This window comes from Grampus griseus (genome assembly GCF_964374135.1).
Source record: "Grampus griseus genome assembly, chromosome: X".
Lineage (NCBI taxonomy): Eukaryota > Metazoa > Chordata > Mammalia > Artiodactyla > Delphinidae > Grampus > Grampus griseus.
In genome coordinates, this window is record NC_138999.1 from 115539236 (window position 1) to 115554998 (window position 15763).

The 15763-nt window shown below is 52.2% G+C and overlaps 1 protein-coding gene across 1 annotated transcript; it reads left to right on the forward strand.

Annotated features, from left to right (window-relative positions):
• Window positions 1–322: 322 nt before the first annotated feature.
• Window positions 323–556, forward strand: LOC309839327 (small integral membrane protein 10-like protein 2A; the record flags this gene model as incomplete). The annotated part of the gene is made up of 1 exon (XM_082681059.1): window positions 323–556. The coding sequence occupies one exon, from the start codon at window positions 323–325 to the stop codon at window positions 554–556; it is 234 nt and encodes a 77-aa protein (XP_082537185.1).
• Window positions 557–15763: the final 15207 nt, after the last annotated feature.

The window sequence follows — 15763 nt, forward strand, 5'->3', positions numbered from 1 at the left end:
GCGCTCGGGCCCTCTGGCCCTGTTCTTGGGAGTCGGGGAGGAGGCGGGGCTTGCCGGCGGGGCGTGTCCCGTGGGTGGGGCTGAGTCCGTGGCGGCCAGTCTGTAGCCCCAGAAAGGGGCACGGCCACGCTAGGGGCGGGGTTAAGCTGGCGGCCGCCACTCAGGGAGCAGGCGAGGGGGTGGAGCTGTCTGTGGCTGTGGCTGCTGCTGCCTCGGGAGACGGCGGAGCGGGCGGGGCGGGCTGTCGCCTCCAGGCCTCACGTCCACCTGCCCACCCGCTCCCACTGCGGTCAGTCGGCGGGGTGTGCGCCGGGCCGAACCCATGGCGGCGTCGGCGGCCCTGTCTGCGGCTGCGGCGGCTGCCATGTCGGGCCTGGCGGTGCGGCTGTCTCGCTCGGCTGCGGCCCGCGGCTCGTACGGCGCCTTCTGCAAGGGGCTCACGCGCACGCTGATCACCTTCTTCGACCTGGCCTGGCGGCTGCGCATGAACTTCCCCTACTTCTACATCGTGGCCTCGGTGATGCTCAACGTCCGCCTGCAGGTGCGGATCGAGTGAGCGCCCGCAACCACTGCGCGGCCGCGACGGCAGGGGCGCCGGCATGAAGCTCCGCGGGACCCAGGGCCGCCGGAACGCGGCGGGGGAAGGAGAAGGGGCGGCCCGGGCCCCCGGACCCTAGACCTCGGCGGAGGTCACGGCCACCGAGCCCCAAGCCCCGGTTCTGGTCACCCACGTCGCGGCCGGTGACGAACTGTACAGAAACTCGCGAAACGAGCCCTTTCCATCGAACTCGAGAAAATTACGAGTGCGGCCGACCTGTTGCCTCACCTTGGGCGAAGTGGGGAGCAGAAGGAAGAAATTCTGCAGCAGGAACGTGAATGACTGGCCCTGACCAAAGAGGTAGGAGGCCAGAGGTTGGACTTCGGGCTGGAGGGAGGTGGTTGCCATGACATGTAGATGTCCAGGCCCCTCGGTGGTTTGGGGGAGACGTGGAAGGCGCCCGAGAAAGCCAGCCCGGAAAGCTGCCGAGCCGCGAGCAGGCAAGGCAGGGCGGGCGCATGCCCTCCGGAGTCCCTTGTCATATTTCCAAGATGGGGGTGAGAGGCGGCGGCCTCGGCATCTTGGAGGGTCAGCCCATCACCTCCCGGCCACGGCCCCAGTGGTGTCACCTGAACACGGGGGAGTGGAGGGAAATGGGCTCAGGGAGGCCCAGGGGAGGCCCAGGGAAGGCCCTAGAGGAGAAAAGATGCTGCTACCCTTGTCCTCTACACGCTGGGGGGCAGCCTGGAAGGGTGGCTGTGTTCTTGGCCAAAGCCCAGGTCTGTTTCTCAGCGCTTTGCAAACCGGCCCCCTGCCTGGTCTCTGCGGCCGGGGGACTGCTCTCTGCCTGCTGCTGCTGGCCCTGTTGCTCCCCTCTCCGCTCTCCTGGGGCATCCTCCAAAGCTCCGCATCTGCGGCCACGGAAGAGCAGGAAAGGTGCATTCCTCCCCGGCCCTCCCGCCATCTCAGCCACGCTCCCTCCAGCTCCTCCCCGTGCCCTCCCGGTGTCACAGCCCTGGACGGCCTCCAGCAGCCCCCGTGTCCCAGAGGATTTGGGAAAGGGGGGAGCTCCTTGAGCGGAGGGCAGCTCTCAGGCTGGAGGGCAGATGGAGAAGGGGCTTGTAGAGGAGGTGACACTTGGCGAGACAGGGACCTCTCTGGGTGGGGAGGCAGCTCTCAAGTCCCCATCTCTTTCTTTGTCTCAGGAGCTGGTGTTATAGGAAGTGACCTGCCCCTTCTCTGGTCTTGTCAAGAGAGTGCCTAACCCTAACCCTGACCCTGACCCTAGAGCTGCCTGGGGAGCAGCCTAGAGAAGGGCCTGACCCACGAGGACAGGAAGGGACCAGGCAGAGACCCCGAGGGGTGGGGTGGCCCAGTGGTCCGGTTCTGACACGGGGAAGGAAGGACAGACCTAGCGACACTCTGCGGGAGCTCTGTCCTCCCCACCTACTGGGGCTCTGGGAGGGGAGCGCTTTGCCCTTATCACACAGGTAAGAAGTGGTGGAGCCGGATCTGCCTCTGGGCCTGCACTCTCCCACCTTCCTCTGGGCCTGCACTCTCCCACCTTCTTCTGGAAGACCTAGCGCCATGGGATGGGGGAAGGGAGCAGAGGCTCCCAGGGGACCTAGAGACAGAGGGGCCCATGGTAGGAAAAGTGGAGTGTATGGGAAGTCACAGGGAAGACCGGGGGACAGTCTGAGCTGAGATGGGCACGGGAGAGATGAGTCCCAGCACCCCCGGCGAGCAAGGTCCTCACCCACAAGCCGGACCTCCCCACCCTGCCGCAAATCCCACCCAAGGCTGGACCAAGGGCTCCTCAGTGTTGAGTGGCACAACGCTCTCAGTTTGGGTGGTGGGACGGGACGGTGGGTGGCTCCTGGGGACCGTGTCACCAGGAGGGGAAGGGACAGTGGTGGGTGGGGTGGGGCTGAGACCCACGCCTGACCCCATGTCTCTGTCCCCAGGCTGGCCCCTGGGCCCAGCATCTCACGGGAGAGTCTCCTCTGGATGGGCCTGCATTGGTCCTTGAGGCCTTGGCTGCGCTGCTGACTGACGCCCCAGGAGCGGTGCAGAGGGGAGGCAGGACAGACCCTGGCCCTCACCCCGCACCGCTCCCACGTCTGCTCGGGTGGTGGTTGCTCATGGTCGATGCACTCAGAGTTCCTGGGGCTGAGCACCCCAGCAGCCTGGTTGCCCCCAGGACAGAGCGGCCGAGCCTCACACCATGTGCCCTCGTCAGCTGCCCAGCTGGAGCCCGGGTCCCAGCTGAGGATCTCTGCCTGCCTCACCCCGGGGCCGGAGGCTGCACCGCGGCCACCACGTGCCCCCCACAGATGCCCACCGACGGGGCCTGATGGCTTCCTTCCTTGTGCCAAGTCACCCGGGAGCCCTGGTCCTGGTGGCCCTCCTCCAGCCCAACTGTGCCCACCCAGGGCCACTTCTGGGAGCCTGCCAGCCTGCGGACTGCATCCCGGGAACTCTGGGCACAGCCTCTGAGAGACTGTGCCACGGGGCTGCATGGGAGGAGAGCAGAGGACGAGGGGCCTCCTTGGGGCTGATTCGCAGACGTGCCCCTTTCAAGCCCAGCTCTCACCCTCCGGGTGGCTCGATCCCCAGCTCCAGCCTCTTGCTGGGCCAGCCTGAGAGGGCCTGAGAATGGCACAGGGGAGGCTCTTCACTGACCGCGTGGGTGCCCATGTGTGAGTGCGCGTGTATGAGTGTGTGCGGGTGTACGGGTGTGAGCGCGTGTGTGTGAGTGAACGTGCGGGTGTGAGCGTGTGTGTGGGTGCTTGTGCACACACACGAGTGGCTGTGCGTTGCAGCGGGCGCGGAGCTGTTGAGCAGTGAGCTGTGCAGGGTGCCCTGTCCTCCCTGGGCTCGGGGCTCAGCTAGAGCTGCCTGGGGCTGCTTCCCAACAGGGAGAATGCGCGCTGGAGGCCCAGGGGCCCGGGCTCAGAGACCCCCTCCCACCCATCGTGGGAGGGGCACGGCGGTGGCCCTGGCTGGGGTTGTCTGCGCTCTGAGGGGCTGGCCGTGGGAGGGGCTGGGGACGCGTCCTTAGCATGCGCTCCTGCCGCGGCTGTTCTTACGGTTCTGGCCCTGAGTCCTGAGCTGCTTCCGCTTCCCCACCTCTTCCTCGTCTCCCCCGCTGGGCCTTTGCTGCTTGACGGGCTCTCAGAGCACTTTATTTATTTGCCGTCTGTTTCTCAGGCAGTGGAGCTTTTACAAAATCAGACACCGACTTGAATAAGACAACTTCCACTTTCCTGTGTGTGATGTACGCTGCACCGGGCAGCAGCGTCTGGTCAGAGAAAGGTTCTTGTCTCGGGTGTTGTCAAATCTTGTTGTCTGTCTCAGTTAAGAAGAAAGTCCTTTGAGTTCAATCAAATAAAACCTGGAGGCCTCCTGTTTCTGCCGCCTCGGAGGAGAGAGGGGCGGCGAGCTCACCCCACTCTGGTGGCCGGGAGCTGGGGGAGGGGAGCACCCCGAGGGCTCTAAGGGGGCGGGGCTGAGGGCGGGGCTGGTGCCGGGTCAGAAGATGAGGCGAGACCCGAGCTGACCCGGACCCCTGCTCCCGTGAGGGGAAGGCAGCAGCACAGGCCTGGCCCAAGAGGTGGCACTTTGTCCCATTCACAAACTTTATTTGAATCAACTGACGCCTAGGCCTTTTCTTCATCTTAGAGGCTGGTGTTAGAAGGCGCGTAATTCAGCTGAACCCCGAGGGTGGGCTGCGGTAGGTGAGGTGGAATGGGCTGTCTGCAGATCATTTTGTGTCCCCGAAGGCCCTTCCGCAGCCGCAGGTGGCAGGGTCTCCATCACCTCCCAGCTGGCCAGGTGGTGTCTGAGTTTCGGAGAAGATCAGCCTCTGGGACTGGAAACCTGCCTCCCTTACTCCCACCTTAGACGCAAGCTGTCCCGGCAGAGAAGCCGGGGCGGGGGCTCTGAGGCTGCTGCAGGGGGAGGGTGGGCCGAGGACAGAGGGCTGGGGAGGGGCGCCTGCAGGGGAGGGCAGCACCCGCCTCGGAGGAATGCAGGCCCATAGGACCCAGGAGAGGGGTGTCCTGAGGACTCGGGGTGTGGTCACACGAGGAGCGCAGCCTGGGGTAAGACACCTGTCGCCAAGAGCTCCGCAGGGGTCAGAGCAACTTGATAAGAGGGTCTCTTCCAGCATCCGCCACCCTAGGAGGGAGGGGTAGACTCCAGTCCCGGCCAGAGCCCCGAGCTTCCCGTCCCTTAGTCCAGATGGTCCTGTTCAGTCCCTGATGGTTCTGCACCCACTTCAGGGACCAGGTAGCCTGGCACAGCCAGATGGGAGAGAGGATCCAGCACCCAGGGGCCAAGGGACCGTGATGAGGGAGGACCGTGTTCCCCCGCGAGGGAGGCAGGCAGGCTGGCGCATCACACTCTGGTTAAGAGGGGCGCCTAGGAGACCAGAGACCTGCGCGCTGAGCCCAGCTCTTCCACTGACCACAGCGGAGCCCCAGGCCAGCCACGGGCACTCGTGCATTTTCAGAAAGGAGCCTTCAGGGTGCTGTGGGCCTTCAGTGTGAGGATGTCTCTTCAACAAATGGCCCCAGGTCTCAGCCAGAGCAGCCCTGTCACCATGAGGAAAGGAAACGAACTGGCAGGTGACGAGAGCCTGCCGAGCTCCAGGCACCATGCCTTAACCTCATCATCCCCATGGCCACCTTCTGGAGGAGGTCACCACTAGGATGTCACTGAGGTTGAACCTCGAGCTGGCCTCAGGCCGTCGGAGGCTCCTCACCCTTCCCCGCTCCTTGGGATGCACGTTCTGCCCACTGTTCCCACAGCCAGAGCCCTTTTGAGGATGCAGCCTTGAGAGAGTAAGGCGTCTCTGGGACTATCTGGACTGAATATGTGACTGAGTTCCATTAAGACCTCTGTACAAACTTTTAAGATTCTGCCAGGTGGGTGGGGAGATCTGCTTGTCTTGTGCACTCAAGACAAGCCTCATCTGTAAGTTCACTTGCTTAGTAACCGTGCCCCCTTCCCAGTCTGGAGTGGTCTGCTTCTTTCTAGGTCTCTCCTTGCCTTCTGTGTACAGGACCAGTTTGCAAACCAGCACCACGGTTATCCCCATTTTTTGGAGAAACTGAGTCTCGGAGCCCAGTCTGAACTAGAAGCCCAAGCAGAAGCTGCTTTCCTGAGGCCCCAGTGCCTCCTGGAGGGGCAGGGAATTAGGCTGGAGGGGTGGTGCAAGGACACAGTCTGAAGGCGACCCTGGTCTTTCTGGGTAGGGGCCAGGGGACAGATAAGGAACCCAGGGCTTGGGGGCGGAGCTGGGAGCCTTAGCAACGTGGAGCTCCCCATTGGAGCAGCTGGGGCCACGCTGAGCTGGGGCCACGCTGAGGTGGGGCCACCTGTCTTCTTGCGAACCTCCCACCTCTGCAGACTGACTGGGATCCAAGCAACGAGTCAGGGGAGGGCGAAAGAGCAGCTGAGAGGGCAGTTCCAGGAGGGCCAGTCAGAACCCAATACAGTCAGAACACGAGAGAGAGACGGCATACAGAGTCCCAGCCCACCCCACCCCGAGGGAAACTGCCCAGTTTCGGATGAATTTTCACTTTGTGTGCATGTCCTTTATATATGTAAAATTAGGAACATATGACTTTTTTCACTTTATGACATAAACACTTCCTGCTCATCTTCCTGTGTGATGAAGTACGCTTCTGCTTCCAAAGCCACAGAGTATCTCTGGTATGAAGCTCTCATCATGTATTTCGCACTGCCTCTTGCTTGTTTTCCTTTGTTGTTGTTTGTTTGGGGGGTTGAGTTTGAGGTTGTTGTTGGCTTTGGTTTGCTTTTGTGGTTTTTATTGGGTTTTCCTGATGACGCGGTGACAGGTGTCCTTGTGGATAAATGCTGTGCTGCAGTCATGGTCGATCTCTTACCATACACTCCTGCACGTGGGCCGCAGGGTAGGCACGCCTCAGGGGTTTGACACCCTCCAGAGCAGCGGTGCCACGTTACTGTGCTCATGCCACTCAGGAGTGAGACTGTTGTCAGACGAGGGTGGCAATTGTGGGTCACAACACGTTTCAAAATCTGTTACTGCCTTTCCTGCCTCAAGCTGGGTGCATTTCTCTCTCCTCAAGATCAGTGTAATCTTTCATTTAACTCATCATTTCCCTCAAACTCTTCCTTTCCCATCATCCCCAGTTCACGGCTAGAATTAAATCCACTCTCCAGTTGTCCTGGGATAAAGTCGTGGTTCCTTTCTTTCTGCTCCTCACTTTTGCCTGTAGCGAAGTCTCAAGACAGGTTTTGAATCTCTCAATTGGATAAGCCAAATTGTTTATTTTGATATTTTATTTTGCATGCCTTTCAATACATATCAAGATTAAAATTTTTCATATGTCCATTGGCCATTTGTAGTTTTCTTTTAAATTGTAGGGACTAAGTTTTTTATTGAGATATAATTGACATATAAATTGTGTACCTTTAAGGTGTACACGTGTTGGTTTGGTACATTTATATATTGCAATTTGATTACCACCAGTAGTGTTAGCTCACACCTCCATCATATCACATAATTATCATTTCTCTTTTGTAGTATGCATCATTAAGATCTAGTCTCTTAGCAACTTTGAAGTTTATGATACAATATTGTGGACTATAATCACTATGCTGTGCATTAGATCTCCAGAACTCATTCATCTACTTGTTGCAAGTGTGTATCCTTAAATAACTGATCCCTGATTTTCCCGCCTCCCAGCCCCTGCTAACCATCATTCTACTCTCTGTTTGGCTTTCTTGGATTCTACATAATGTAACATCATATAGTATTTGTCTTTTTCTGTTGTTCTTGTCTCACTTAGCATAATGCCCTCAAGGTCCATCCATGTTGTCACAATTGGAAGGACTTCCTTCTTTTTCCACTACTGAATAATATTCCTTTGTGTGTGTGTGTGTGTGTGTGTGTGTGTGTGTATCTCACATCTTCCTTATCCATTCATCCACTGATGGATAATAAACCTTTTTTATTTTTAAACGGCCACACCACGTGGCTTGTGGGATCTCACTTCCCCAACCAGGGATTGAACCCGGGCCATGGTAGTGAAAGCCCAGTATGCTAACCACTAGGCCACCAGCGAACTCCCCACTGATGGATACTTAGATTGTTTCCATATCTTGGCTATTGTGTATAATGTTGCAATAAACATGGGAGTTCAGATATCTTTTTGATATCCTGTTTTCATTTCCTTTAAATATATACCCGGAAGTGGAATTGCTGGACCATATGGCAGTTCTGTTTTTAAAACCTAGAACCTAGGGACATGGAGTTGTCCTGGTGCTGAGGCCAGCCTGCCTGTGGTTCAGGGTGAAGTTGGGTGCTCACTTCCCTCTCCTGCCAGGGCACAGACAAGTACTCAACAAACAGTAGAATTAATGCAATCAGCACGGACGCCACCTTCCCCAGCAAACTTTCTCAGTTTAATGGATTCCCACCAACAAAATGACGCTTTCTCAGTGTCCCCCAAGTCATCCCTTCAGTGCCAGACTCTGGGGCAGGTTTTTAGGGCACAAAGGTGAGCAAGTTCAACGTGGCCCCTGCCCTCCGACCGGGGACAGATCCATGGTTCTTCCACTTGGCTTCAAATACACAGGCATTTGTGAAAAAAAATCAAATTCACCCTTAGCTCAGGGTGATGCACCGTAAGGGAAATCTGGAAAGGCATCTGCTGCAGGAGCAGCTGGGGAAATGCAGGGCCGGGAAGCGCCCCCGTGGGCCTTCTCTGCCCCCGTCTTGCCCACTTGGGATCAATGCACACAAGACGGAGCCGCCTCTGCCGCCCAGACCAGGGGTGAGGGAGCCCCTCTGGCGAGGGTGCTGTGGGGGGACAAGGGGACTGAGAGGTGCCTGGTGGGAGCCCTGGCTGCCTGGGGCACGCCCCCTCTGCGGGGTCCCCCTCCTCCGGAAGATGGGCACCGCCCTGGTCAGAGGCCTGAGCGTGGTCACCGCAGCCTGGGAACGCGCCACAGGAGATGATGCACGAGGTCTGCTTCTGTCGAAGCCGCTGCCTCACAGATGCCCTCTGGTCACAGCGACCTCTCAGGGTCTGAGCCTCCTGCTGTCGGTTCTCAGCCTCGGTGCCCCCAGGGAACCCTGCTGCCACCCTAGGAGGTGACATGGGCCCCATGCTCCAGTCCCTGGGTGCGCAATGTGCAGGCCCACCTCCGTGGCCGTCCAGCCAATGAGGGTGCAGCGGGTGGGCTCCTGTGGCCGCTAAGAGGAGGTGGGCGGGGACATCCTGGCTCCTCCCATCATTGGTGAGGGTGCCAATTTGGTGGCCATAGGGAAATGGGCTGGGGTCTATGCCCTGTGTGTGCTTCAGGGGGATGAGGGGCTCCTCTGTGGGGTCCTTGGGAGGATGGGAGACTGGCATGGAAGGTGTGGCTTTTTGATCAGAGATACAGCCCTAGAAGAAGCTGGGGGATCTGCACCCTCCTCACTATGATTCTCTTTTTTCTGCTTCATGGATCACATCCTCTGTGAATGGGAAGTAGGGAGACCAGCAAAGACCTGGTCCAAACACCCTAGACATACATACCATGACCAAGTGGCATTTATCCCAGGAACGCAAAGTTGGTTTAACATCAGAAAACTAATTAATGTTATACTCCATATTAATAGAACAAAGGGGTAACACATGATCATTGAAATAGGTTTAAAAAATGGATTTGATGAAATCCAACACCCATTCATGATTTTTTAAAAAATATTTATGTATTTATTTAGGCTGCGCCGGGTCTTAGTTGCGGCCTGCGAGATCTTCGTTGCGGCATGCAGACTTCTTTGTTGTAGCAGTCATGCAGGATCTAGTTCCCCAACCAGGGCTCGAACCCAGGCCCCCTGCATTGGGAGCGCAGAGTCTTACCCACTGGACCACCAGGGAAGTCCCCCCATTCATGATTTTAAAAACTTTTTTTAAAATAAATTTTTAACGTTTTTTATTGATTGCTGGGAAGATGTTCTACTTATTTATTTATTTATTTGGTTGTACTGGGTCTTAGTTGCGGCTCACTGGCTCCTTAGTTGTGGCAGGCGGTCTCCTTAGGTGTGGCATGTGAACTCTTAGTTGTAGCATGCATGTGGGATCCAGTTCCCTGGCCAGGGATCAAACACAGGCCCCCTGCATTGAGAGCATGGAGTCGTAACCACTGTGCCACCAGGGAAGTCCCTCATTTTAAAAACCTTTAACAAATTTTGAATAATAGGAACTCATTCATCCCAGCAAATAGTGTCTACAAAAACCTCAGTGTGCATAATACTTAATGGTGAAAGAATGAGTATTTTCACTAGTACTGGGAACAATGAAGGGTGTTCACTTTTGCCATTTCTATTCAACATTGTACTGGAGGTTCTAGCCAGTGGAATAAGCCCCCTACCTCACTGAAATAAAGCCATCCTGATTGGAAAGGAAGAAATAAAACTGTATTTATTCACAGGTGATCCTATATGGAGAAAATCCCAAGAAACGCACACACACAAAACAGCTAGTAGACCCACAGACAAATTTAGCAAGGCCATGGGACACAATACCAACATCAAAATATCAATTGTATTTGTATATACTAGCCACAAAACTCCAAAAACGAAATTAAGAAAACAATTTGATTCACAATAGCCTTTAAAAAAGAATAAAACACTTAGGGATAAATCTGATAAAATATGTACAAAACCTGCATACTAAAAGTTACTACAAATTACAAAACATTGCTGAGAAAATTTAAAGAAGCTCTTAATAAATAGAGATAGTTCGTAGATTGGGAGACTCAATATTGTCAATTTGTCAACCTTCCCTAGATTTATCTGTAGATTGAACACAATATCTATCAAAATCTCAGCTGACTTTCCTGTAGAAATTGACAAGCAGATCTTAAAATGTGTGTGGAATATACATTTATATTACCTTAAACAGCCAAAACATTTTGAAAAAGGAAAACAGTTGAAGGACTTACCATACCTATTTCAAAACTTATAAAGCCACAGTAAGTAAGACAGTGTGGTACTGGTGGAAAGATAAGTGTGTAGATCAGTGGAACAGATTGGAACGTAAATCCTTAAATTTATGATCAATTGGGTCTTTTATTGTGGCAAAATACATATAACAAATGTTGCCATTTTAACCATTTCAAAGTATAGAATTCAGTGGCATGAAGTACATTCACAATGTTGTGTAACCATCACCATTATCTAGTTCTAGAACATTTTCATCACCCCAAATGAGAACACCATGCCCATTAAGTGGTCAGTCTCCATTCCCTCCCTACCCCAGCCCTCGGCAAACACAAATATGCTTTCTGTCTCTATCTATATGCTTTTCATGGATATTTCAAAAAAATGGAATCATACGATATGTGACCTTTTATATCTGGCTTCTTTAACTTAGGATAATATTTTGGCAGTTCATTCACATTATTGTATTATCAGTACCTTTTTCCTTTTATGGCTGAATAATATTCCATTTTATGGATATATGACATTTATCCATTCATATGTTGATGGACATTTGTGTTGCTTCCACCTTTTGGCCATTGTGAATAGCCCTACTATGGACATTCAAGTACAAGTTTGTTTGAACACCTGATTTCAATTTTGGGGGTCCACATCTAGGAGTGGAATTGCTGGATCACTTGGTAGTTCTATATTTAACTTATTGAGAAACCACCAAACTGTTTTACATAGAAGCTGCGCCATTTACAGTCTCACTCAGTAATGTATGATGGTTCCACGTGCTCTCTAACAGTTGTTATTTTTCTTTTTTTAATTTATGGTTATCCTAGTATGTGTGAAGTAGTATCTCATTGTAATTCTCATTTGCATTTCCCTAGGGTTAATGATGTGGAGCATCTGTTCATTTGCTTGGTGGCCATTTATACGTCTTCTTTGCAGAAATATTAAGTACTTAGGGATAAATTTGACAAAAGGTCTGCAAGACCTGTACACTGAAAACTACAGAAGAAATTAAATAATACATACATAAATAAATGGAGTGATATACCATGCTCACAGATTTGAAAACTCAGTGTTGCTGGATGTCAGCTCTACCAAACTGATCTATAGATTCAATGCATTCCCAATAAAATCACAGTAGGACTTTTAAAAGAAATTGACAAAGTGATTCCAACATTTCTATAGAAATGCAAAAGACTAAGGACAGCCAAAAAATTTTGAAAAAGAACAAAGATGCAGGATTTACACTACATTTCAGGACTTAGTATAGAACAACAATAATCCAGGCAGTGTGGTATTGGCATTAAGATAGATTTAGAGATCAATGGAACAGAACAGAGAGTTCAGAATATACTCACAACTATATGGACAATTGACTTTTGACTGAGGTGCCAAGGCAATACAATGGAGAAAAAGATAACATTTTCAACAAAGTACTGGAAACATTGGAAAAGCACATCTTTAAAACCAAACTTGACTTAAAATTTTTTTTAAATTTATTTATGTATTTATTTTGCTGTGCTGGGTCTTAGTTGCAGCACGTGGGCTCTTTGCTGCCACGTGCAAAACTTGACTCTTAACTCACATCATATACAAAAATTAACTCGATATCATGACATACATATGAGATAAAACCATAATACATGTCACCTGCGAATTACTGGAGTTCAGTATTGCACTGCTGGGTGCCCTTTCCCCGATGCCAATTTTAATAAAAAGTTAGATTCTATCACCCTGGGGATCACAGCGGAATGGCTAAAGCAGAGGCTCTACAACCTCACATTGACACCCACTCCCTCCACTCCCTTCCTGTGTCCCAAAACCTCTCTTCTCTTTCTTCTCTTCCCCTTATCAAAACTGGCTGTGCACGGGTGCTGTCCCCATGTCTGAAGGCCTTGGCAACACAACACCCTCCAGTGGTTTCTGATGTAGTTCACGGAATCCACCAGGAGATGGCGCTGCTCCACTAGCGCCGGCCAGCCTCGGGAGGGAGCGTGGAGCTTTCACCCAGCTTTGGCAGAATTCGCTTTCTGTAAATGAACAAACCATGAGGACGAGATATATAGGTTTTCGAGTTATACGAGGTGCAAGATCTTGGGCAAATAAGAACCTATGAACTGATTACGTGCTTCCGATTTCCATGCACGCTACAACAAGACTTGCAGATGCATCCGGCGGGCAGGGCATCCCAGTAAGTCACCAGGGACTTTTCAGAACACCATCAGTACTGGAGATGGGCCGTCCCATCTTTAAACCAGACGCACGGCGGGTGGAGCAGGCTTGGGAGGGGGAAACCAGCTGGGCTCGAACCCGGCGTCTTCAGGTTACGAGCGGAGTCACTTCGGCCAGGTCCTTCAGGCTCTCTGCGCTTCGCTTCCTTCATCTGCGAGATGATTAGTAATTCCCAGGTTCTCTGAGGAGTCGGTGAACTAACGCACGTCAGTCAGTGAACACCGAGCACGGTGGCTGACACGTGGGAGAGGTTCGAACACGAGGGCTCGCCTTTATTAGTGATCAGCCTGATTCGGAGCTGGTCGGACGAGCTGCTCAGTCTCAGGACGTCAAAAGGCAGCACTGCGTCAGGGTCAAGGGCGCAAACTGTCGTTGGACACAGCAGCTCTACCACTTAATCAGGGCGGCGGGATGGCCCTGGCCTCTCTGAGCCGCAGCGCCGTGACCGGTCCAATTGGCGTGGGCAGCACCCAGCTGGCGGGTTGTCGCGGAGTCCTAGGCGGCCGCGAGCGTGGGGAGGGCCTGGTTCGTGGGAAGGGCTGGGTGGGTGGCGGCTGCCGTGGGAACCCGGCCGCAGAGGCGGCGCCGCCGCGCATCGCCCGGAATCAAAGGTCTCCTTGCGCCCGGTCCGCGCCTAGTTCCCCCAGTTCTCCTCTGCTCGCCCTCAGCCACACAGAGGCGGTAGCCGAGCTCCAAAGGGAGAAAAAGAAAACGGGAAACAGGCGATTCTATCCATCAACATTTCCCCGGATTTGGAAAAGACAAAGCCACCCTGTGACTTTGATGGCGGTACTACCGCTGAAATCCGCGGTGAGCCTCCCTGAAGCTCACAGCCTGCCTCTGCTGCCTCCCAGCTTTGCTGGAAACGTCCAGAGGCCTAGTTCGCCGGAACCTTTAACCTCGCACCGCCTCTTAGGGCTGTCTCTCCTCGCCAGTGCCTCTGGGAGGACAACTGAAGGACAAGAGCCCGGCCACATTCCTGTCCCCACTCCGTCCTTCTTGTGACTTCACCTTGTCAGGGAGAAGCCGGCCTTGTAATGCTTTGTGCAGTTCCCTGTCCCTGCTTCCCGAGGTCGCTCCAAACCGGGCCCAGTTGTCCATTCAGTCCAGCCAGTGAGGCTCTGGAGCTTGTTGGTAGTGCGAAGAATTTTGAACCCCAGCATTTCAGAAACCAAAGATAGTCTTCAGGTTCGCTTGTAGTTGCTTTAAACAGAAGGCAACAAACAAACAAATCAACCAAACAGATTTAACAAAAAGTCTGGTTTGGTTTCATCGTCATCGCTAATAGTATTGTGTCCACCTAGAGGGGTGGGATAGGGAGGGTGGGAGGGAGACGCAAGAGGGAGGAGATATGGGGATATATGTATATGTATAGCTGATTCACTTTGTTATACAGCAGAAACTTAGACAACAACATAAAGCAATTATACTCCAATAAAGATGTTAAAAAAATAATAATATTTATTGGACCCTGAAGAGGAACAAGGTTCTGGCCTAGGCACCTCATAGTACTGGATTCTACAACACTCTTTATAGACAATATAGATGAAACAGAGCAGCTGTGTCAGATAAACATAAGGCATTCAAGGAACAACCAAGTTTTTTTTTTAATCTTGAAGGCTTCCCCCCCCCAATCTTTTAAATCTGGCTTCAAGCAGAGCAATAGAATAAATGTATTAAAATTATGCCAGAAAGATGGTAGTTGGAGGGGAGGAAGTAGGTTAGACAAGGAGAGGCATTTTATAGCCACATCCTCAATCATTTTCCGGGTCCAAGCTGTCCTCATGTCTTGCCTGGATGATGGCGACAGCCTCCTCCTACCTGGAAGCCTTTTGCCCCTCTACACAGCAGCAAGGTTGAGTTTTTTAAAACGTGAATCACGTTTCTTCCCTGCCTAAAGCCCTAGGATTCCACACTTAAACTACGCAGCAAACACCATCCTTGTGTTCTCTCGTGCTCCCCCAATGCTCCTGCTGCATGTGCCTTGGGAGGAGCTGTCCCTTTTGAACCCCGATCATCTCATGGGACCTCCTTCTTGTCATTCAGACCTCAGCTTAACGTGACATCTCAAAGAGGCCCTTCCTGACTACCCTCTGCTTCATTTGCTCAGTTCTTTGTCGCACAGGACTTATTTGAGATGAGTTATTGATCATCTGGCTCTCACTAGAGAGCGTGTATCCCAGGAGGGCAGCGTCCTTGTCTGTCCTGCCCCCCAGCTGTCCCCAACACTTAAACGGTGCCTGAGAAACAGTGGTTTAATGATGATCAAGATAATCCCACCACCTTTTCCCCTTTCCCTAAACATACAGTGATTTTCCACCTGGTTTTGTGACACTTCACGGTGACTTTACGCTTGTAAGTGGAAAAGGGAGCAGGATGTGAACTCTTGTACTTGAGAAACCTTAGATAAGTGCTTTGACTTTTTGAAACTTCAACTTGACTTACACTCTACTTACCCTGTGGGCTGTGAGGATTAGATAATAAATGTGAAAGCTCTTATGAACTGCAAAGCACTGTACTAGGCCACCATAGTCGAACTGCTCCCTCATTTTTTTTTTTTTTGAAGTAGAGTTGATTTCCAATATTGTGTTAGCTTCAAGTGTACAACATAGTGATTCAGGGTTTGTTTGTGTTTTTTGCAGATTCTTTTCCATTATAGGTTATTACCAGGTATTGAATATTGTTCCCTGTGCTATACAGTAAATCCTTGTGGCTTATCTATTTTATGTATAGTAGTTTGTTAATCCCAAACTCCTAATTCACTCCGCCCCCCGCTCCTTTCCCCTTTGGTAGCCATAAGTTTGTTTTCTATGTCTGTGGGGAAAGGAAGCCAAGAAAAAAAATTGTTTTAAGTGATAGCAAGTCAACAGAGATCTGCCTACTGCACCCAGCTATAAAGCACAAATATTAAACAATATGTAAATGCATTGATTTTAAGGAGACAAAATTCCAATATGCTTTTAGGAGAGGGAATAGGTGTTGAACAGTGTTGAAAAACTTCTTTCAGTGGATAT